The 24,837-nt window shown below is 34.5% G+C and overlaps 1 protein-coding gene across 1 annotated transcript in view; it reads right to left on the bottom strand.

The window, feature by feature from the left end:
- Positions 1–24,837, bottom strand: part of LOC150098575 (cholinesterase-like) — a 150,470-nt gene that overhangs the window by 65,221 nt on the left and 60,412 nt on the right. The window contains exons 7-8 of the mRNA XM_090405908.1: positions 18,236–18,426; positions 8,338–8,476 (exon numbers count right to left, since the gene is read on the bottom strand). Coding sequence (XP_090262034.1) covers positions 8,338–8,476; positions 18,236–18,426 — 330 coding nt within the window. The remainder of the gene's footprint in view (positions 1–8,337; positions 8,477–18,235; positions 18,427–24,837) is intronic.

Below are 24,837 nucleotides of genomic sequence, written 5' to 3'. Positions count from 1 at the left end.
GACCAGCAAACTCATGAGCAGTACAATGCTCAAGCAAGAAAGGCAAAATCAGATTAAGAGAAGAATCTAGCCAAGAAGGACAAGGGAAATCCCAAAGAGTTATTTCTTTATATGGCAAGTAAGAGGAAGAATGATTCTATGAAAGATTAACCTTAATGAGTGATGATGGTCACAAGGAGACAGAAGCAGATAAAATAGTTCCGTTACCAAGTGACCACTTTGTCACTCGGTAACGGATAATATATCCGTTATCGGTAAAGGGTATATCATCTTAGTGAGGTTACTGCATTAACCTATGTGACAGACACTAATGTGAGAAAAGGTGAATAAATTGGAGGTTCTTAGGAAATTGCAGAATCTCAATGTAAATACAGCTGTGAGATTAGATGGGGTATCAGCTAAGGTTTTGCAAGAATGTGCAAGGGAAATGACAATGACTTTGACTAGGCTCTTTAATCTTAGTCTCTGATCTGGTAGAGTTCCAAGGGAATGGAAAGAGGGCAAAATAATCCACTTGCATAACGGAGGTTCTAAGATTACAGTAGCAAATTATAGACCAATCAGTATCTCAGGTGTGGCGGTATATGTACTAGAAAAATTGGTTAAAAAGAAATGTCAAGAATGGATAGATAAAAACATAAAAACTGTATAAGAGTTAACAAGGCTTTGTGAAGGGGTCGGTCATACCTTAGCAATTACTATCTTTTTTATAAGAGAGTAAGAGCTGAGTTGGATAAAGAAAATGGCTGCATGATGATTTTGCAAAAGCATTTGACAGAATACCAAATGGAACTCTGTTATGCAAATTAGAACAAAATGGGATGGATATGACACTGGTTAATTGAATAAGAGGGTGGCTGTTGGGCGGATATCAAAAAGTGGTATAGGGGGATTTAAGAATCTGATTTAATGAGACCACTGCTGTTTAATCTGTACATAAATGATATAGGAAATAACCTGAAAGGAAATATTCAGTTGTTTGCTGATGATGCGAAATTAGGTAGATTAATAGTTAATGAAGGTGATGTGGAGAGCTTGCAGGACAATTTAAATAGGCTGTCAGTATGGGTAAAAGGTAATTTGTGTCAGTTTAATGTTGAGAAATGTAAAGTTATGCATTTTAGGATAAACAGATTACAAGCCGTGTATCACATTGATGGTACTGTACTCCAGGAAATAGATGAACTAGAGATTTAGGGGTAGTGGTGGTAGACAGAGTTAAAGTTTAAAGGACATATTGCTAAGGTAGCCAATAAGATTACTTGGCTATTGAAGAACAACCAATAGCTAAGTAATATTTGGTTACTGAATAACACATTAACAAGTAGAATTAAGAAAGTTTTTAAGGTCTTCATATGCCCACATCTGGATTACTGTGCTCAAGTCTGGTACCCTGGTTTCTTGGAGGTTAAGGAAACGGTGGAGAAAATTCAGAAGCAACTGACCAAGATAGTGAGTGCCTGTGGAATGTTCCCTATGAGGATAGACCGTAGGTGTGTGGATTGCAGAAGTTTAATAGGAGAAAAAGAGGAGATATGATAGAGACATTTAAGCTGCTTAAAGGGTTTTATAGGAAGAGATGCAGGGGAAATGTTTCAGCACTTGACTAGAGGGAGGACCAGAACAAGGGATCATCCCTGGAGAATAAAGGTGTGGTTAGTAGGGGGTGTGAGGACTAGATTTTTTGCTTGGCAATGGGTAAATGAGTGGAATGGGTTGCCAGAGAGTCAGTTGTGAGTGTTTTGTCTGTTAATGGGTTCAGGGAGGTATGACAGATTGTGTGGATAGATTGGATCTCCAGCAATGAGGCTTCAGACCCCATGGAGGTGTTCGAATACTACTACTACTAATAATATTATTATATTATTATTATTGTTATTATTAGCTTCATCAACCTCTTGTAAGCTTTTAGACAAACAATGAATAACTTAACAGTCACCTGGAAGAACAACACTAATATGATTTCATCATTATGGTAAGTAAGTTCTAGCAGACCACATGTGGGATGCTTCTAAAAGACCTCCCAAAGTAGTCTGGAAGAGACTACTTTGGGAGGTCAGCAACAGTGATTGGACCTTATCAAGTATGGCTATATTAACTTACTCAAAAATCTGAGGCTGTTTTAAAATCACTTTCATTTCAATAGCTGTCAAGTGTCCAATTTTAGAGAGCACCGCAATAGGGTTCAGATATTTTTCTGTTACAATTTATATTGTTTGCAGAATTTTTTTTTATTATCAGACCCACACACAAAAGGTTACAAAACCTACAGCAAATCAGTGGTGTGTGTGTGTGTGTGTGTGTGTGTGTGTGTGTGTGTGTGTGTGTGTGTGTGTGTGTGTGTGTGTGTGTGTGTGTGTCCTAAAGACATAGTCTCTATAGTCTTGGGAAAGACATAATGGGGAGGATTGCAGATGGAATGAAAGAGTGCATATGACCAAAGCTGGACAGTAAACGAATGCCAAGCAGTAGCTGCTTGTGTTTTTGCAGTTCAGGAAATTATTTCACAGGAATGATGACAGCACGATCTATGAAAACATCCACAGAAGAGACAAGGCTGAAACAAAACATCCAAGCGAGTGACTAGAGTAAAATTGCAAGAGATGGGGCATCAATGTCATCAATCAATCAAATTGCTGATAGCACACACACACACACACACCAAAGGAAGTGCAGGCAGTATGTGAAGGTCAAGCACTCATGGAATCCATAAAACACCGGCAACTGCACAAGTGAGAAGCAGTGCTCTGAGCAGAAAAGTACACTCGGTCTCATGGAAACCAAAGACGCTATGGGTGAGATTGCTCCAGGAAAACTAGAGGTTCGATCCACCCACAAAGAGAAACCTGATCACACCTAGAAATCAAGGTATTATCAAAAACAAGAGAAAGTGAAGCAAGGTCCTCCAAGCAAGAAACAGACTGCATCTTGGCAGCAATGTAGTCTGCAAGGCCATTGTTACATTAATGAGAATTAGGCAGGAAACCAAACTTCAAGACACTGTCATGGAAGGTCCCAAAAGCTTCTAACAATCATGCACTGTCAAATGAAGAGGAGAAATGGAGTGCACTATCATCAACAAAGCCTTGGACAAGGCCATCATTGTAGTGGAAGGGTTGCAGAAAGTGGCAAAGCACTCCAACACTAGTGGGGAAATCTGAGGAGAGGAAACCGTGAAACACAAAAGTAGCAAATGACCAGAGCAAAAGCTGATTATTGCAAAAAATTAGAATATAGACTACAAAATCACAGTTTGTTGAGCAAGCCTTTTTGCCAAATCAGATCAAAAGTCCTATAAAAGAGCGAGCCACACGAGCCACATCAAATCCCTGCACAGCCCATGTCCAAAGGTGGAGAGCAGTATAGCCCATATGGGCTGTCACATGGTCTATAATGCTATATAAGACAAACAGATATTTCCCACGCCCCACAGTTAATGACTCATCTGTAAACTGTCAAACATGGAGAAAAACTTGGACCTCAAAAAACTGTTAAGAAATGGACAATAAAACGCAGGAAGATAACATTGTGACAAAAAAGATGCTGAGAAGTTCAGCAGAGAAATTGTGTCACCTTTTCTCAATAACTTTGATATCTATGCTCTTTACGTTTATTCGCTACTTGGTGCCACGTGGTACTATCTAAGTACAAAGGGAATTGCCCTGGGGTAGAGCCAAAATCCTAATGTAACAAAGCTTCTCAGGTTCTTCTTCTCATAAAATCCTAAGACCTTTATTTGTTGTTGCTGTGCCACTTAGGACAATTAGTTTAAAGAAAAAAGTCTTAAACAAGAAATGAACACCCAGCTATACCTCAGTGACCGTAGACACACTACTCGAATCTCCCACTTAGGTTCGCATATTTAGCAAGTGGTGCATAGGATAATACTAACAAACAACTGAATCAGAGTAAGCAAAAGATTTATTTAACATTCTAACATATATACAGTTCATGGAAGTCTGGGAAAATCATTTCTAAACTACAAATTTATGTGCTATCATAGTTATCAAATACGAACAGTAAATTCTCATAACTCATATAGGATTAACAATAGAGCTGTTCTATATTACTTAACACATAAGATCCTTATAACTCTCTTAATTAAAACCTAGTAAACATACATTATCACCTAGTATTCACACATCCTAATGTTATCACTCCTTAAACTACACTTGTCTACTTTCACAACTTATAATTTGCTACAGTCCTAAGTTTTATCTTTGTTAAGTCCTTAGATCTTGATTCACATATCTTGATTTACACTATTTAACAATAAAATTTCACGATACCATATTATAGTTATCTCCTGTGCTTGTTCCTCTCTTTACTCGTCCTTTGACCCTCAAATTGATTTCTTTGTGATGGGGGTTGGTACCTGGAATTCCTCAATTATATGCTGGTCCATTCATTTCAGTCGGTTATGCTTTCTTTTCAATAGGATTCTTGGGGCAAAGTCACTCTTTCGCACGTGTTGCCCTTTTACCTAGATTCTGAGGCCTCTTCGCAGACTACCCTTTTCTTCTGGAGTGATGTGATTCACCTCAAACCTTGCGATGCATAACCTTTCCCATGGATACGCGGCATCTACTGTTTCCGTCTGCCGGGCATCAGGGCAGATATTTCCCCTAACGCTCTCGAACCATCCCTCCCTTCGCGAAGTCCACAAACCAAAACCACCAGGAAAAAAGCTTCGTGGGGGGGGGTCCTAACTCTTTTATATCCCCGCACCCTATCGGCACCTTCCGTAATCTTCCTCCTACCCCCAGCCTCATCAATAGCATTCAACGCGATATCTCTCGGTAGAGGATTTCTTCTTTTCTGTCTACTTATCATATGACGTGTGCACATGATATGCTTGCAGCAATTTCCTTTAATCCTATGCTCTTGGCCTTGGATTACGCTACAATTATCGTTAAAAATTGTGAGTCATTCATCTAAACTTTGTCTATCTAATTCCTAGGAATGGTATACTGCTTTAATCATACTTTAACGTTCTTTTTCTCTAGAATTTTACCACCAATATTTAACTAGCTTAAGTAATCTTTCTACATAATGGAATAACACTTCTTTCTTATGCATTTTCACAATTATTATCCTTTTGTTTAATATATCCAATTTTGTTCACATATATGTAGTTTACACTCTTAGATGCAAGCAAATTTTCTATTATAGGTTCTTTACTTGTTAAATTATGAAAGAATAAATTCTCTTAGGAATTTTATCAATCACAATTTAACAAAATCTCAGTAGTAGTCCAATGCAGAAATAATCAACCTGACTCATAATTACATTTAATTGAAATTGAACAGTACAAAGAAATAATTAAATACAGGTTTAATAGTATCCAACTGTGTCCAACAACAGTTTACGGACTAGTCGTCATACAGAAGGAAGGAAACTGTTCAAAATCCTCGACTCATATTATCTTAAGCTGATGGAGATTATACCCTAGAACAGTGTTTCTCAAAGTGTGGTTAGCGTACCCCCGGGGGTATGCGAAAGGTCTTCAGAGGATATGTGGCGATTTTCGGCTATGCATCATTAATGTATGGAATCATTATTAAGAAAAAAAGAATTATTTTAAATGTATATATTTCTCAGTAAATTATATATTATGTATGAATTCTCCTACTCAAATTGCGAGTTACTATTGCCACAATGTTCACATTCTGGCGATAGTAACTCGCTCCCTGCGGTAAATAACACACCCTCCCCAACAGCATCACTATACTGAAGATCAACAGAGAAACAAGAAAAACAAGTAGTTTTATTGTATCACTGAATAAGGTACAGAGGCATTTGCAGTCTGTGTAATATATTTCTCAACAAATAGTGCAATTAGAGACAACTGGGATAAAAATGACACTAATTAATGAATGACATCTCCCCTCCAACAGAAACTGCTGTATAGACTCCAGCAAAAACATATGTTGCCAGTGCAACAGCATATGGTTTTGCTTGGCACCACCCCGTCGTGAATGTGTTAAAACTAAGGAATATATAGTGAATGTGTTTCATATATTATGGAATTTGGTTGAAGAGAATTAGCATTTAAACTCAACTGTTGGCCTGTCAAGAGATTGCACGATCTCTTGTTAATACCACACTAATCATATGCACTTCATAGCTGCTCTATCTCTACTTGCCTACCATTGCTGTCTATTTTGCACTCTGCTTTTAGTTCTCATTAGTCATTTGTAAAGGATTGTTCATTACGTATCTCAAGTCTTGTAAATTACTGGTAATTTTTGCTTGAAATAATGGGAAAGAAGATGAAGCTATTTAGGTAGATGAATTTGAAGATCAACACAAGGAAACTGTTCTCGATGCCAAAAGTAGCGATAGCGAATAGGAGCTTCTTAGTAAGTTACACCATTTTCAGTTTTTTTCTGAAAACTTTAGTTTCCGAAAATCCCTGCATATATCTCGACGACGAGTTTTCGCTTTAATTTTGGGGGAAAAAAAGTGCAAGTTATATTAGTAAATACGGTAATTTTTTTAGCTTTCAAATTCTTAAGTATGGATCATTGGTTAAAGACTGGATTTATAAAATCCACAAAAGAGAGCAACATAGCAAATACAAGCAGCTGTAAGCAACAAGAAAACGTCGATATTGTATCTGGATGAAGTTTTAGCATTTAGATGGCATTTTTAGCATCTTATATACACATTTGACATGGCACATTATCTCATATTTTTATATAGATATATATTGCTATATATATATTATTATATTGCTATATATATTATTATATTTATATATATATATATATATATATATATATATATATATAACATATTTATATATTGCTATTGTACATTTGCAGTACAAGCACATGAAATGTAAAACAATTAGTAATAAAGAAAGAATTAAAAACATAAAAGAAGTTTAATAACAATTTAATGTGATGAATGTGTTTCAATACTGCTACACAAAAAGTCAATATCAGGTGAATATTTGAAACTGCAATTCTTAGATTTCTGCTTTTAAATGAAACTTATATGAATAAGCATATATTTACTAATATTCATTAAGCGCCGAAATACGCAGGAAGCAAAATTTGTGATTCCGCACCAATGTGTGATTTTTTCCCCATTAAAATATAAAAAATAACAAAAAATAAATAATAAAAATTAAATACATTTCTTTTAAGATAAAAAAAAATCTACTTAGTCTTAAAACATTTTAAATTTGTTTTCATTATTTCATGCCCCCCCCTTCAACAAAACCTATGGCCCCCAGGGGGGCCACGGCCCACAGTTTGGGAAGCGTTGCTCTAGAGAACCAACTAGGAAGAAGATGAAAAATCTTCGTAAGTATGATATGAATTACTTGAAATGTGGATTTTCATGGATGAGAAATGAAGAGGAACCGATTCCAAATTTTGTTCTATTAAAAATAAATCATATTTTTTGTTTACATGAATATATAAATTCAAATAAAATAGACATTTATAATGAAATATACTTTATTTATTTATTTGTTTATTATTATTTTGGTAAGGAGGTACTTGGTAATAATGAAAATTTAAGAAGTGGTACGTGGATATCTGAAGTTTGAGAAACACTGCCCTAGAAGATATTTCATGCTTATCAGTTATGTGCAATTTAGATTTCTCTGAAATACAGTGTACTAATATTTATTTCAACATAGCATGTGGCATTTGTTGTCATATGATCTCAGCAAATTATCCATTAAGTCTGAAGTTATTCAAATTCTCATGAAATAAGAGTTTAAACAACTAACTATTCTAGCCTCCTATAGCATACATATTTAGCTGAAACATTTTCTAGGGAAAAAGATAAGCCTAACTTGCAGGTATCATACTGCAGTCCTGTGAAATTCACTATGACAAATTCTTCTGTACTTCTCCAAGTTCATTATAGTGCACGTTAACTATACATGCTATAAGCTAATACTGCAACATTCCTGGAATGTTCTCGAACGTTAATGCTAAAAGCAATAATAATGTGGGGGGGAGGGAGAGAAGTTCTGATAAACACCTAGAAGAAAAATTATATTAAAACTGATCACAAGAAAGAATATATATGGATATAAGAATATAAGTTACATTCATAACTCTGCTACTAGTGTTTTTTTTTTTTGTAGTTATATCAGTTGCTTTAATATCATTTTTGTTCTAGGTGTTTATCAGAACTTCACAGTCACCCCCCCCCATAGCTATAATGCAAATTATCCAAGAAGGTTTTTAAAGTTTACATGATCTTTAATGCATTCTTATGATTATGACGATATGATAAATCATAATAATAATATAGTACCAAAAAATATGATTTTTTAATCAAAGGCAATTATAATGAAGCTATAAATTTTACCTTCCCATTCAAATTTTCTCATTTCCTCAAATCCTTCAATAGTATAATTAAGAACATACATAAAAGTTCGAACATCCTTTTTCAGCATTGATTTAACCATTGCATCATTTGGTGCTTTAAAAAAGGAATCTGAGAGCATCTGTAAAAATAAAAATGTTTTAAAAAAATTATATATTATGAATACAATTTTAGATATTCTAAACTTATGGTGAATGTATGTAATATAAATATAAGCAAAAAAAGCACAAACTGCATATCACACGTGTGTCCGTGCGTGCGTGCATACAAAATAAAGCCAAAAAATTATATTCTTGGTTTTAAATCTTTTATCCAAGTGTAAACAAACAGAAAAAAAGTTTTGACATGAAGTAACTTCACAACTAGGCTACTTATATATAGAGGCCAATGACTTCAAATCAATTGCCTTAATATCCCATAATGCAAGGTGCATATCCTTACATACATGTATAATGCTATGCATTATGGGAAGGGCCACTACCCAGAAATGATACCAAGGTTGAAGTAATGCAGAAGTCATATTTCCATATATAAGTAGTCAAAACGATGTCACACCTTATTACTAAAATACTCTGGATTAGAGATAGATGTTGAAAGTTTTTTTTTAACTTGGTTATACTATAATTAAATATAACAAAATATTACATTCTTGGTTATATATGTACAAAATGCTCATCTCCTAGTGATAATTAGACTCCAAGAAATAATATTTGACTGAAAGTTTCAAAAGTTTCATTTATTTTGCTATTTATTTTATTTTTGTTTATTTTAGCTATTCTCTGTTACCTTGTGTGTATATATATATATATATATATATATATAACAGCACCTTTCTGTGCTATATAGATTTCACATACTTCATCATGCCTCCAGTATGATCAATAACATACTGGAAGTAGTTTACTAAGCGATTTTGAGCCATTTCAATTTTGGTTTAACACAGACACACAACAAAGTTTAAAATGACACAAAATGTTAAATTATTTTGGTCATTATATATTAATAGTTTTCATGAGACATAAGTATACTCTGATCTCATGAAAACATTTAAATAACATTTAATTAACTTAAGAACAAAAAATAAATACATAAAACTGCAAATTCCACTGGTAACACTTTTGTGGCAAATCAGAAATGAAATGATAAATAATCAAACCAAATTTTCATTCTATACACTTTTGCTCAGTCTTCCCTATTATATTTATCCTGATGATTACAATTCTCAATTCTTCAAGAAACACACAAAAAAAATTCCTTTATTCTCTTCAATCACTTGTTCACACATTGCACTGTTGTGCCATAGGTCTTGGAATTTCTTGTGTGCATGTATGTGTGTATGTGGGGGGGGGGGGAGGCTGATATAAAAAAATAATAAAATAAAATATGAGAAAAACAACCAAAGAGGAGGCTTGACAGAGAAGTTTGTTTTGTCTCATCACTGTTTGTTTAATGTTTCTCTAAGTATTTACTTGTTCATGTGGTTCTGATGATGCCAGTGAAATAGAGACATGTTTTTGCATTCCACTGGAGTAAGATGCAGAAATGGATATGAACAAAAAGCTGGTTGCATGAATAACAAGATGACTAATGGACAAATAAGCAGGCATTAACACTATATATATGGTGGAGTTGAATAATCAAAGACAAGATACATAACCAGTAATGTGCTGCAGGGCTCTGTACTTGGATCACAGCATTTCCATTTTACATTAATGATATCAGGAATGATCTGAGGAGAAATATCCAGTTGTTTGCTAATGATGCTAAAGTCAGAAGACAATAGTTAATAACAATGGAGAGAGAGATCTACAGAATGATCTGAATAGACTGATGCAAGCAATTACAAGTGAAAGATGAGAATGCACAACTGGAAAATGATGAGGTATAGTGGGGATAGTGGACAGAGAGCTAAAGTTCATTCCATAATTTCATTAATGTGTACAAGCATGAGAGGTGAAAATGCACAGGAAGAAACTGATGGGGTAGGGATTACAGGGAGTGGACAGGGAGCTGAAGTTCAGAGGACATATTGCAAAAGCAAGCAAAAATGGATCCAAGATCACTTGGATGTTAAGAAACACTAACAGACAAGCAAGCAGGAATAAGGAAGATCATTATCCCTCTTTATAAGGTGCTGATACCACCAAATCTGGACTATTCTGCCCAGATTTGGTCATTTGGGGGATGTAAAAGTGGATGTAGAGGTGGATTCAGAGGCAACCAAAATGGTGACTAGTCTGGATTCTTTACTATAAGGAAGGATATCCTTTCTTTCAGAGTTACACGGATCGGCATTCATTATAATAAATTATGGAGGCAACAGGGTGCTTAAGGGTCAAAGCTATATAACTGAGAGGAAACCTCCACATAGCCTTTAAAGGAATACAGAGAACCGATCAGGGCTTCTGACCTAATGACCAATCCTCACCTTTCCGTGGTGCACCCTGTTAGTCTACCTGGATACTGAACGAACAAGGATGGGATGGAATATAATTTGGGATTTAGCCGACCAAATTGTATTCTTATTAGCTTAAACTAAAATACAAAATGATGGTACAGCATGACAGAATTTGATGCCAGCTGGGGAGACGCCCAGTTAAACAAGCCCCCATTGTTTTTCCCAGGGAACCAGAGCAAACAGCGAAAATTCAGCTACTGAAACAGATCCTGAAACCCACCCCAACTCAACATCTCTAGAGTTCAAGATCAGTACTATCAACATAAGAAGCCTGAATGGCAAAGAAATGGAACTAGCTGAGGAACTGGATAAGTACCAGATCGACATAAGAAGGAGGTGATTGAAACAAAAAAGGCAAAAACTGGAGAGATCTTTCTGAGCAATAAATATAAAATGTTATATTCAGGCATGACAATCAAGGAAAACAAGGAGTAGCCATAGTATTCAATACTAAATACGAGGCTAATCTTCTTGAATGGCAGGCAGTCTCAATTAGAGTGATATGGGGAAATATCAGAATGAGTAACTGGACAATGAGACTTATTTGTGCCTATGGTCCCACAGAAGGCTCTACTATGATAGAGGTGGAAGAATTTTTTTGAGGCTTCAGAGAAAGCAACTGACACAATGAAAAAGGAAAAGTTTGTCCTTGTTGGCTATCTAAATAGCAGAGTAGGAAATGATTGTCAGATATACAAAAATATATTGGGAAAATTTGGATAAAAGAGCAAAGCTAATAATAATGGCAAATACCTGTTAGATTTCTGCTCAGGACATGGACTGGTTATTACTAATACAATGTTCCAACATAAAAATGTGCACAAATTCACATGGAGAGAAGAGGCAAGGAATAAGAAAAATCTCATTGACTATGTTACTGTCAATAGTGATGTTTTATCTCTGGTGCAGGACACCATAGTGTACAGAGGATTTGAAATTGGAAGTGATCACTATTTAGTCTTGAGCAAGATAAAACTGAATTTTATTTTGAAAAGCAGAACATTTAAGAAAGTTTTAAAGCGAATAAAAGTTGTGCAGCTCTCAGATGTGAACGGTAGACTAAAATACACAAAGATTATTGAACAAAACATTGATTGATTCAGCCAGAGAGGCATGTGGTGAGGTTGTCTGCAAGGAAAGAAAAATCAGAACTAAATAGTGGACACAGGAAGTTAAAGAGGCAGTGAAGGAAAAGAAGAAAGCATATCAAACGTTCATGGCAAATAAGTCAGCTTTTGATCTTAGAGAATACATAGACAAATGTAAGAAAGCTAAACACTGTGTAAAACTGGCTAAACAAAAGTTATGAGAGGACTTTGGTAAGAACATAGAAAATAAATATCAAGAAGGTAGCAAGATATTCTGGAGGTTGTTGAAGAAGCTCAGAAATGGAGGAAAGATGGCTGTAAAAGGAATTAGAGATGATAAAGGTGACATGAAAACAGGATAAAAAGATATCCTTAAGGTATGGAGTAATTACTTCGAAAATTGCTAAATGAAACAAGCAGTGATGACAGCACAGCAGTAAAAAACACTGACCAGGCATACCGTCAGGAATACATATCCATACTTGAAGTAGAAAAAGCCATCAAAAGCCTGAAATGTGGAAAGGCAGCAGGAGTAGATGATATTCGACCAGGAATGCTCAAGTATGGAGGTATAAAAGTCTTATAGTGGCTGCACTGCATAGTTCAGAAGGCCTGGAAAGAAGGACGAATTCCTAATGATTCGAGTAGAGCTCTCATAGTACCCATATATAAAAAGGGAAATAAAACTGAATATGAGAATTACTGAGGTATTTCATTACTGAGTGTTCCTGGTAAGTTATATGCAAGTATACTTGAGAAATGGTTGAGAAGAATTGTGAACGAGAAGCTTGGTGAAGAACTAGATGGATTGTGACCAAACAGAGGCTGTCAGGATTAGATATTCACTTTATGACAGATAGTTGAGAAATCATGGGAATATAACAAAGATCTGTATTTAAGTTTTGTAGATCTGGAAAAAACATATATGACAAGGTGCCAAGAGAGAGAGAGAGAAGCTATTCAATATGCTTCAGTTATATGGTGTGAATGGGACATTATATCAAGTAATACTTAGTCTTTGTTTGAGTTGCAAGTTAGCAGTTAGAATTGAAGGAAGTACAGGAAGGTGGTTATTGTTAAATCTGGTGTCAGACAAGGATGTACATTATGAAGGAAAGTGGTATTAAACCTGATATCAAAATTGGTGATGTTAATCTCAGCTCTTTGCTTTATGCGGGTGATGTTATACTTCTAAATAAATCCGCTACAAGTCTGCAAGATTCCCTGACTAAAGTGAATAACTGTTGTAATAGATATAGTATGAAGGTCAGCATTAAAAAGACAAAGACAATGAAAATAGGCAGAAACATTGAAAATATCAACTGCATTGTGAATGGAGAACCTATAAAACAAGTAAAACATTTCAGCTACTTAGGCACGAATTTTAGTGAAGATGGTAAATTAAATATGGAAATAGACAACAGAATCAACAAAGCTGGTATGGTAGGAAGTCAACCGAATAAATTTATATGGAATAAGAGAGGAATCAGTCGGAACACTAAATTAGCTGTATAAGCAAATTTTAACTTATGGATCTGAGAGCTGGGTCAGAAGTAAAACACTTGACCAAAGACTAGAGACTGCAGATATGAGAGTCCTGAAAAAGATTACAGGCGTGAACAGGTGGCATCAATGGCAATATCATATTAAAAATGAGGATATTAGGAAAGAACTTGACATTGTCAACATCCAGGAATGCGTTAGCAGAGCTAATCTCAGGTGGTATGGTCACTTAAACAGAATGGGAGAGGAAAGATTAGCAAAACAAGTGTTCTCTGCCAGGTTGGCAGGAAAAAGATCCAAAGGCAGACCAAGATATAGGTGGATTGATACAGTAAAAAGTGCCTCAGGAGATAGAAATATAAGATCTGATAATGTTGGAGTCTTGACAACTAACAGACTGATTTGGAGGAAAATTGTAGATAGAAAGTTAGTAATGTTGAACTTTTGATGTAGTACTATCATATCCTGTACACTCCTAGAGGGTATATATCAGGAATTTGATGATGATGATAATGATATGGAGGCAACTATAGAGTTTAATAACTTCAAATTTAATATAAACTAAAATAACAAACTGACATTTTAACCTTCATACCATGGTCATCATCACAATACAAAGAGACAAGTTACATTACAATGCACATAATATTCTGTCAAACTAATTTAGTCAACAGAAAAAAAAAAGTTCTGTTATCTGTTTGGCTACAGATTCTTCTTTAGCCTCTTTCCATCCACTGCTCACTACTTAGCTTTCCAGTTCTGTCTATCTTTAGCCAATGTTCACCATTTCATGACAAACGTTTATAGACCCCATTCTATTGTTATTTGGTAACCTTTCCTTCTCCACTCAGCGTTTAATTTTGTCCACCTTTCAGCAATCTACTGATAGATAAATTAGAACAAAAACAGCATGGATGGTGGCCAATATATGAAATAAGAGCAAATAACTTGAAACAGAAGTTATGTGGACTGAATGTGTGCTATCCATATTCTTGAGATATTTAAGCCATCATTACTGTTTAGATTAGGATGTGCAATAAGAATTCCACAGAGTTGCTTAAATATCATTCATAACAAGTTTTTATATGATGTAAGGAACAGGTTCCTTTCCAATTGATTTGGTGTAGGGTGTTAAAAGTGTGATCAGAGAGGACCGATTTACCGAAATTGTTAAATTTTAAATGTCATTAGTGTTCTTTTTTTTATAGATTGGAATTGTAAGTCAAGTTTCACCAACAATAAGGTAAGTTATGGTGCAATGGATTTGGTATACCCCAGGAGGCCAGAGGGGAAAGGAATTCTTGGAGGAGTTGAAATGTATTCACTCAAACAACCCACCAACATTAATTCTTATAAAAAAAAAGTTTCCACATACACTTCACCAACATCCATAGCCTTAACAGCAATATAAACTATAAACTACCTCCACCTACGGTCATCTAAACCAGAAGTACTATTCCTATCAGAATCTCAATTAGCGACCTCAGCAGCCACTGTCCACCTCAACTGCCCAAATTACACATTTCTGCCACAAGGGTGGTACTTGTGCATTCATCAGAACTGACACACCATGCCAGAGACTGAAAACCCTTGAATCCCCACTGTTTGATCTACTTTGGCTCAAAATTTCTCTACCAAACCAACCTGCCCTTTTCATACACTCCCTCTATCACTCTCCAAACTCCATCAACCACTCTGATCTCTTCAACTATCCCTCTCTAAAGCTCAACTTTCTGCAGTTGAAATATCCCAATAGTGAGGTCTTCTTGGAGACTTCAATGTCCACAAATCACAATGGCTTCTCTTCTCCAGTTTCACTGATCAAGCAGGCAGGGATGCTGAAGTGTTTGCCATCAGCAATGACCTATCTCAGATCATTAATATTCTGACAAGAATACCTGACAACCCCCTTCAACATTGCCAACACACTTGACCTCTGCCTAAAAAAAAAAAGTTCCCCTTCCAGATATACTGTGGTTGTCGGTTCTGCTCTTGGTAACTCAGACTACAACCTCATACAAGTCTCTTTTACCACAAAACTACCTTCATCCACCAGTTCAGTCTCATGTCCTTTGGCACTACAAGAGTGCCAAATGGGAGGACCTCCATTCACATTCAGATATTGCATCATTAAGGTATTTTTTAAATGCTTCCCATACACTGTTGATATTCTTCGTATCCAGCAACTGATACCATTCCACTGAACTCAGTATGCTCTCTGCAGATGATCATAATTTCCTGGTTTGTTAGTTTAGCATGTAACCTTTTCTGAATGGAACATTCATAAATGTAGTCACTTCCCAAGTGAGTACTGCATGATTCACTGTCACCAACTGAAGGAAGAATAGCTACATCTTTAACTGAAACACCCTTTAAAACTATAATCAAATCTAATACACTTTGATCTTGAGTTTCTTCTGTCATATGTTGCAGCCTGCAATACCTCAATAAATTCCGTTTCATTCTTCTCATGAGAATTTACTGCTATCCAATCAACATTTCGATAATTAAAGTCTCTCACTATGATTACTCTTTTTGCACCCATCATCTCAATTTGGTGATGCATATCTTCATCACTAGCAACCGATCTGCCAGGTCCATAACAACACCCCACTATGTAATTGAACTTGTTAGATTCCATCTCACACCAGATGGCTTCAAATTCATTGCCACATGAACTACATCAACTAGTACTACAATCATAGTTCTCAACACTAATTGGATTCAAGTCATCCAATATCATTAGCAGCATGCCTCCTCCTCTCCTTCCTAAAAATACTGTACCCTTTACACTTGATACCAGTTAGTGTGTCTGATTCTGATAGCCAGGTTTCACTAATGTTTACAATATGAGGTCCCAGCATATTGACCAAGGCAACAAACTTGACCCCTTTGTTCCTGATACTCTTGGCATTCGTATATAGACATAATAAGCTACCTGCATATTCTTTTGTATAGTCTTGTCTGCATGACACAGTTGGACAATGTGTAGATCTCTATTCTTCTCTAGTGCCTTATACGTGTAGTCATCTTTACACAGATTTGGTGGGTTTGAACCAGATGAACACAAAATCAAAATTGTTTTCTCCTCAAATCATTTCCATGATAATGCCCATTCCTGTCATTAGCACAATTATATAACATTGTTGCTCCTACACTCATAATCTCAGCATTCCTCTCATTATAATTTAATTTCCGTGTTAGGTTTCATACCAGTTATTAGTTTTTTCAAGACTCCTGATACCAAACGCATCCAGGTGTAAGCTGTCCATCTTATACAAACTCACTCCCCACATCCAAAAACTCGCATCCATTACACAGCCTACGTTGGACTGTTTGTCATATTGAGCAGATTATTAAAATATGGAAAATAATAATAAAGCAAGGTAACCAGTTAACCAAAAGAACTTATCGATACGATGCTGTATGCAGATGATCAGATTATATTACAAGACAATGAAGATGATCTTCAAAAATCAGGTTATGAATTAAACAAAATAAACCATCAATACAATTTAAAATTTCATAAAAGAAAACAAAAGTCGTGGCATTTAAAGGTTGTGATCATGTTAGATCAAAAATAGTTATAGAAAATAAAATAATAGAACAGATGACAGTTTAATTATTTAGACTGCATAATAACATATCTAAAAGATACAGATGAAAAAATAAAGAAATTTCAGAAAAATTTGTCGAACAATTAAAAGGACATTGAAACATGGACTGTTAAAAATAAAGATGAAAGTAAATACAAGTTTTACTTGTATTTTACTTTCATAATTGACTGGAATTATGAAAGTAAATAATAATGATGCATTATTACTTACTTTCACATAAATAAATTATTAACTTTCACACAAAATACAAGCTGAAAAGACAAGCTTTTTAAGAGAAATTAAAGGAAGTACAAAATTGGATGATATAAGAAATGAAGACATCAGAAAACAATTAGGTATTTAAGATATTAAATGTAAAGATCAAGGAACATAGAAAGAAAAGTATCTATTTAGGATGGAAAGATATCAGTTACCAAAAGTGGTGGATATATATATATATAGACCAAAGGGGGGGGGAAGAAAACCAGCTGCAAGATGGAAAGACCAGTGAAGCCAGAACAGGCAAATGACTAATCTTTGAAGAGAAGAAAAATTAGATGAATAAAACTTACTATGGATTATATTCACATAACATTTTTATCATTAAGCACAGAATTTGCACCCAAGTATGAAAGGCATCTTCAATATGAGAGAAGAAAAATTAGATGAATAAAACTTACTATGGAGTATATTCACATAACATTTGTATCATTAAGCACAGAATTTTCACCCAAGTATCAAAGGTACCTTCAATGTGATTTTCAAATTAAACAAGTAGAACAGAAACTGGAGTACTCAACAATGAAAAGTCAACAATAAAACTCTATATATGTACATGACAGAGTGGCATGGTCTAAAAACTTGAGTCATATGAAGATTAAATGTCCTCAGTTAAATGACCTAAGAATGAGTTAATGCATCACTGTTAGTGTTAATGAAGATACAGCACCATGTTAACAGTCTGACCAGCAAACAGATTTTTCGCATTGCAATTAAGGGATTACTATATTTCCATAAATGACTCTTGAAGTATCCACCATATATGTATATATGCCTACATGTACATAGAATGGTATTCTTAAAGAAAAGTAACCATCTTGTTATATATACTGTGAGTAATATATACAATAAAAAAATAAAAATAAAATAAAAAAATATACAATTTTTTTTTACATAAAATCAAATTGAAAAATTACAAAATTAATATATCCTATAAATTCTGCTGTTCTACTTACATCAATAAAGCCCTGTCGAAGAAGTGTGAGATTGTGCGAATCAAACCATGGCTTGTACATGAAAGCAATGGCCTTGAATAGTGATTCTGAATCTAAAGTATAATTATATTTAAAAATATATTCTTTAATTGTATCATTCAAGAATTCTTCTGTAATATCATAGTTTCTTTGGAAAAGCTCAGAATCCTCTTCTGGAGAAAGAAAAAAAATATCAATTTATCAACGATTTTAAAAATGTACATTTATATAAAATATTGCTTATTACTGTATTGATTCTTATATGTTTACTATCAAGATTATGTACTATTTCCTTTTAGACAACTAGTTATTACAATAGTTAAATAAATATTTAACTATTGTAATAACTATATTACAATAGTATAAATAAATAGAAACCAGAAGAACCAACATATTCTTTAAGAAGTGCAGAGAATTGCATTTTGACAGAGCTTTTAACCAATATCCAATTCTCACCTTCTGTAAAGTCTACTGGTAGGTATTGTCTTGATAAGAATGAGGATAAATGGCAATTTGGGGCGCCAACCAAAAGATATTCCAATGGCTGAAAGTATGTCTTGTAATGGAATAACAATAAAAACTCACGCATGCTAGGATAATACAGAAATGCTAACTACTAGACCTCAACAAAGACAAAAACAAGTCAGATTCTCCCTATATTCTTTTAATGTTATTCTAATATTTCTTAGTTTATTGACTAAGTCTGTAAAAAAAAAAATTAATGAAAACTGGAGCATTCAGAATTCCAATAATTTCGCTAGGTATTTGGATAACAGATGGGCAGGTATACTTACTCCATCAATGGGATGTGCATGAACCTAGTTTGTGCATTTTAGGTGCTCCATATCAGCTAGAAATCAGATAGTTTACACTTATATTTCTTTTTAAATCTGCATTACACTGAATGAAACTTTGATGAGGTCATTTTATGAGAAAAACACAAATTATGTCGCATTCACTTAATACCCTTTCATATGCCGTTTCTGAGGGGAAAGAGGTATTGCATAAATTCCAAGTCATCACTAGTTGGTTATAATATTGCACCAAAGAAAACATTTAGATAAAAAAAATTCAATAACCTAATTAAATAAATAAAAAATAATAATGGTTAATTTAGGAATAGCAGAGTATTAATTAACCTGTCAATATAATCTCTAAAAACATTGAAAAGGCAACTAAGGTATAGCACAACTACTGCTAGCACTACTCTTAAGCACAAAAATATCAAACAAAACTTGCACTATAACAGAATGGAAAGTTTTCACTATACAGAAAGAAAAAGATATTAAGTTTGCTTGTTTTTTTTCAAAAAAGGCAAAGTAAACAGTCAATCTGAATACCAATGATCATAATCCAAAGATATAAAACTGTTATAAGACATAACATAACATAAGACTTAAACAGAATGGAAGAGGAAAGGTTAGCAAAACAAGTGTTCTTTACTAATATGGTGAGGAAAAGACACGGAGAAAGACTAAGATCTAGGGACTGATACAGTAAAATGAACTGCAGAAGACAGAAATATCAGATTAATTTGGAAGAAAATTGTCGAAAAACACCAAACAAAACTTGCACTATAACAGAATGGAAAGTTTTCAGAATACAGAAAGACAAAGATATTTTATTTTATTTTTTATTTATATATATTTTTTTTTAAGGCTATATAAGACATGGGCGTACATATGTATGTACACACACCAAGCAGAATGAGTAAAACAGCTATTTAGGTACAAAAATCAAATTTTTGGAACAGAATTTAGTAAATTCTTAGTAAATAATTTAGTAAATAACAACAGAATTTAGTAAAGCTGGTATGGTAGGATATCAACTGAATAAATTTATATGGATAAGAGAAAAATCAGTCAAAACACAAACTAGCTGTTCATACCAATTTTAACTTATGGAAGTGAGAGTTAGGTTAGAAATAAAGCACTTGATCAAAGACTAGAGACCACAGATATCAGAGTTCTGAGAAAGATTAGATTTAACAGCTGGCATCAATGGTAGTATCATATTAAAAATGAGGATATTAGGATATGAGGACTTGATGTTAGCATTCAGAAATGTGTTAGCATAGCTAATCTCAGGTAGTATAGTCACTTAAACAGAAAGAAAGAGGAAAGGTTAGCAAAACAAGTGTTCTTTACTAATATGGTGAGGAAAAGACACAGAGAAAGACCAAGATCTAGGGACTGATACAGTAAAATGCACTGCAGAAGACAGATATATCAGATTAATTTGGAATAAAATTGTCTATTGGAAGTGACGATGAAACATTTTCATGTGGTGCTATCATAACATCCTATACCCCCCCCCAAGGGTGTATATCAGGAATCTGATGATGAAGATGCACTCTCAAATCCCTAGTCCCCTTCATGTCATGCTGTTTCAGGTAATTATCAGCAAATGTATAAATTCCATTTCCATGGCAAGATGGAAATGGACATTCCATTTCCATCTTGCCATGTTCTCTTTCCTCTTGCCAATCTATGTCTCCATCTCCATAGCTGAAGTTTCTCACAATAACTGTTCAGCCTGCATTCATTGTGTTGTGCTAATCTAGTAATGCATTATTAACTAATTAATAACAGAAACACTTACATTAATTTAATTTTTTTTATTTGTAGAATTTTTAGCTATGTTTCGTAGCCATTATCAATACAATTATAAAAAAACAATCACAAAAAAGAGAACATTGTAAATTTTTTTTCTTTTCTTCTTTATTATCCTACTATTATATTAATTTTATTAAATCCTTGTCGGTTGCTCCTTTGTAAAATATTTACTTGGCATTACTTTTCCTTTTATCTATTCTTTTATCTGTCTAGTTTTCTGATAGTGTTTTCACTATCAGAAAACTTATTGTACTTTGAATTAACAGCATCTTCTATGACACCACTTGGCCTGCAAGCATGCATAAATATTCCAGGAAGGATCACATTAACTTTCCTCCAACATATTCAATACTTAATTGATACTAATTCAGACATTATCACAAGCAACTTATGAATCAGACATACTTAACAATACAAGTTCTTCCCTTATTCAAAATTCATTTTAACCACTAGTTAACAAGTAACCTCTCTCAATCCTTTACGATTTCGAGTTACACTCATATAACATACTACAAACAAAATATTGGCTTACTTGCTAACAAACTCAAGACGAAACTCCGATTTATTCCGTATCACACATAAAGAATTCTGTTTGGTGAATCCTCAAGAGTTTTCCTTCGTCGGATGCGTTGGGGTTTTGCATTGCTACCGGGAGCCTAGAGCAAGCTGCCAGTCGAGAAACATCGGGCGGTGGTGGGAAGAGTGATCATCCTGGAAAAAATTCTCTTAAAAAAATAATTTCTTGCGAAATTTTACAACATCAATTCAATTGAAAGTGATGTGTTGTTATATGCACTACTGGCTGCAGGAGAATAGCTCCCTCTGTATTAATAAATATCCAAAAATAAATTACAATAAAATAGATTTTAAATCCCCTTAATTTAAATAATATTGCATTGCCGAAGTGAAGCCTATTGGCTCTTTATATTTAAGTAATTTAATGGGTGCACATTTTTTACAACTCGTATAGCAAAGTATATAAGTTCTTTTCGCTATATCCTTAGTATTAATTTGGTCTACCTACTCACTGATGAGACCTCAATAAAGGTTGAAACCGGTCTGGGTAGTGACCTCCCACCATAATGTATAACATCATACATCTACTAGGAGATGTTTTACATTATAGGAAATAAATAAGAATAGTGATCAGAACTTTACCCACCTTTGCTACGAGTTGCCCTAGTTTGTACTACGTACTTTGCACTACGTGCTTTAGCTTACATTAGTAGTCGCCGATACTTTTATAGTTTACTATATTTGGCATGAAACTCTGATTCCAATCTTTGAGTTTCTTATTCGGTTTTGAAACAATGTGGGATTTAATATCCCCTTAATTTAAATAATGTTACATCGCCGAAGTGAAGCCTATTGGCTATTTATATTTAAGTAGATTTTAAATAGTTAATAAAATATTTTTTAAATATAAAATTAATTAATTATAATGTATGGAACACATGAATGGTGAATCGAATAAATAGAGTAGGAGTGAAATGGATGAACAGTGAAATTAAGCAAGCTGCTGTGCTGGAAAGAAAATGTTATGGAGGAGGTACAAGACAGTTGGTGGTGATCAGATCCAAAAGTGCAGGCTAGAAAGGTGATGAGCATGGTAAAGAAAGAAAAGGTGCAGTATGAGAGGAGATTGGCTGGTCAGGCCAAGGTTAACTCAAGGGAATTTTTCTGCTACATGGCAAGCAAGAGGAAGAATAATTATGGCAGATTAACATTGGTGGATAGTCATGGCAGCAGACTAATAGTTGCAAAGGATATAGTGAAATTATTGAACGAGCACTTTATCAGTGTAATCATACTTGTGTAAATGATGCAGTGCAATATATAGAAGAGAGGCAAGTATTAGGAGAATTGGAAGTGAAAAAAACAGAGGAATATCAGATATTGATTGGGTTAGATGTGAATAAGGCTGTGGGAATGGATAACATATCACTACATATTCTTAAGAAATGTGCACCACAGTTGGCTATGCCCCTGACCTGGTTATTTAAGGAAAGTCTTGCAGTGGGTAGAGTTTCTACTGAGTGGAAAGAAGGCAAAATAGTACCACTCCACAAGAATGGTTCTAAGAGAAAAGTCTCCAACTATAGACCAGTCTGTATGTGGCATGCCCCAGGGTTCTGTTCTTGGGTCCTTGCTGTTTAACTTGTTTGTAAACGATACATCATGTAGACTGACTGGAGATCTTCAGTTATTTGCTGATGATACAAAGTTAGGAAGAATAATAAGTAGCACTGCTGATGTTAATTCTCTTCAGGAAGATTTGAATAGACTTTTTACTTGGACAAAAGGGTGGGGTTGTAGTTTTAATATCAATAAGTGCAAGGTGTTGCATTTTGGAGTGCAGAAATATAAGGCTGTGTACTATATCGATGGTGCCGTACTGCAGGAAGTGGATGAGATTAGAGATTTGGGAGTGATGGTCGACAGCAGACTGAAGTTTAGAAGCAATATTGCCAGTGTTGCAAAGGCTGCACATCGTAGTGCTGCTATGATAAGAAGTACTCTAGTATGTAAGGATAAGGAAGTGGTTGTGCCACTGTATAAAGCACTGGTCAGACCACACTTGGACTATTGTGCTCAAATCTGGTCACCCGATTTTCAGTGTGGAGACATTGTTGAGGGTCTGGTGGTGAGTGACTAAGGCAAGTGACCAGGACTCTAGACTGCTAGCTAAAGAGAGAGGTTGAAAAAATGTGAATTGCAGAGTTTGGTGGATAGGAGGAAGATAGGTGATATGATAAAGACATTTAAGTTAGTGAGAGGATTTTATCAGATTAATCCAGAGGGGATTATAAAACAAGTAGATAGTGAGAAGGGAAGAACCAGAAGTCATTCCTGGAAGTTGTGTAAAAGTGTGTGGTGAGAAAGGGTGTGAAGAGTAAATTTTTTACATGTCAATTGTCAGTGAATGGAATGCATCACCACAATGTGTTGTTAATGCAAGGAGTGGTAAGGATTTTAAGATTCTATATGATAAACATGTTGTCAGTTGAATGAACCTCCCACAATGAGTCTACCAACTCCATGGAGGGTGTAATAATAATAATCAGTCAGTATAACTTCCCAAAATTGAGAAAGTTTAAGGCAATCATTTTTGTTTAGGTGTTATCATTAGATGCTCTGGATGTTCTCATTCTACGTCAACCAAATGGGAATCTACAGTTCTCAGTAGATTCCCATTTGGTTGATATAACACCAAATCATACTTATAGATACATGATTCTAACTCACATCATCATCCTTGTCAGAAATATGGTGTAGTCAAATCTCGAGTTGACAGAGCTCAAAAAATTTGTTCTACAGATTCTCTTCTAAAGAAAGAACTGTCTATATCAGAGCTGCCTTTGTCTCTAATGGTTATAATACAAAAACTATTGATAAAATAATCAATAATTATAGCAGTCACTTAACAAGTCTCAAGAAGTTAACAGAAATTTGTATTCTGTATGTTAAAGGACTTTCAGAAAAAAATAGCAAGACTACTTCAACAGATTGACTTATGAGTCTCTTTCTGTCCAGTTTGTAAACTTTACACACCTTCTTTACCTCTCCTAAAGACAAATATCCTCCTCTTTCTTATCCTGGAATTTATAGAATCCTCTGCTCTTGCGGCTTATGTTATTATGGACAAACTGGTCCGTTCTGCAGAAATTCGTCTGGAAGAACATCAAGAATATATTTCACTTAAAGAACCCAATAAATCTGGTTTAGAAAGCCATGCATTATCCAAAACACAGGATTCTTTGGAACAAGACAAAGCATTACATGAAAGTTAATTTCTTCTTGAAAGATTGTACAAAGAAAGCCATAAAGCATATATTCACAATTCAAACTTTAAGAAAAATGACCGTCTTAAACTTCCTCAATTTTGGGAAATTATACTGCCTAATACTCACCATTCATGTGCTTTTCAAATTATAATTAATTAATTTTATATTTAAAAGTATTAACAAA

Source organism: Typopeltis vanoorti, chromosome 15 (assembly GCF_054136105.1).
Source record: "Typopeltis vanoorti isolate ZY-2024b chromosome 15, IOZ_Tvanoo_1.0, whole genome shotgun sequence".
In the NCBI taxonomy this organism is placed as follows: domain Eukaryota; kingdom Metazoa; phylum Arthropoda; class Arachnida; order Uropygi; family Thelyphonidae; genus Typopeltis; species Typopeltis vanoorti.
The sequence above is the reverse complement of the archived record's forward strand: the minus strand, read 5'-3'. Positions and strand labels throughout refer to the sequence as shown.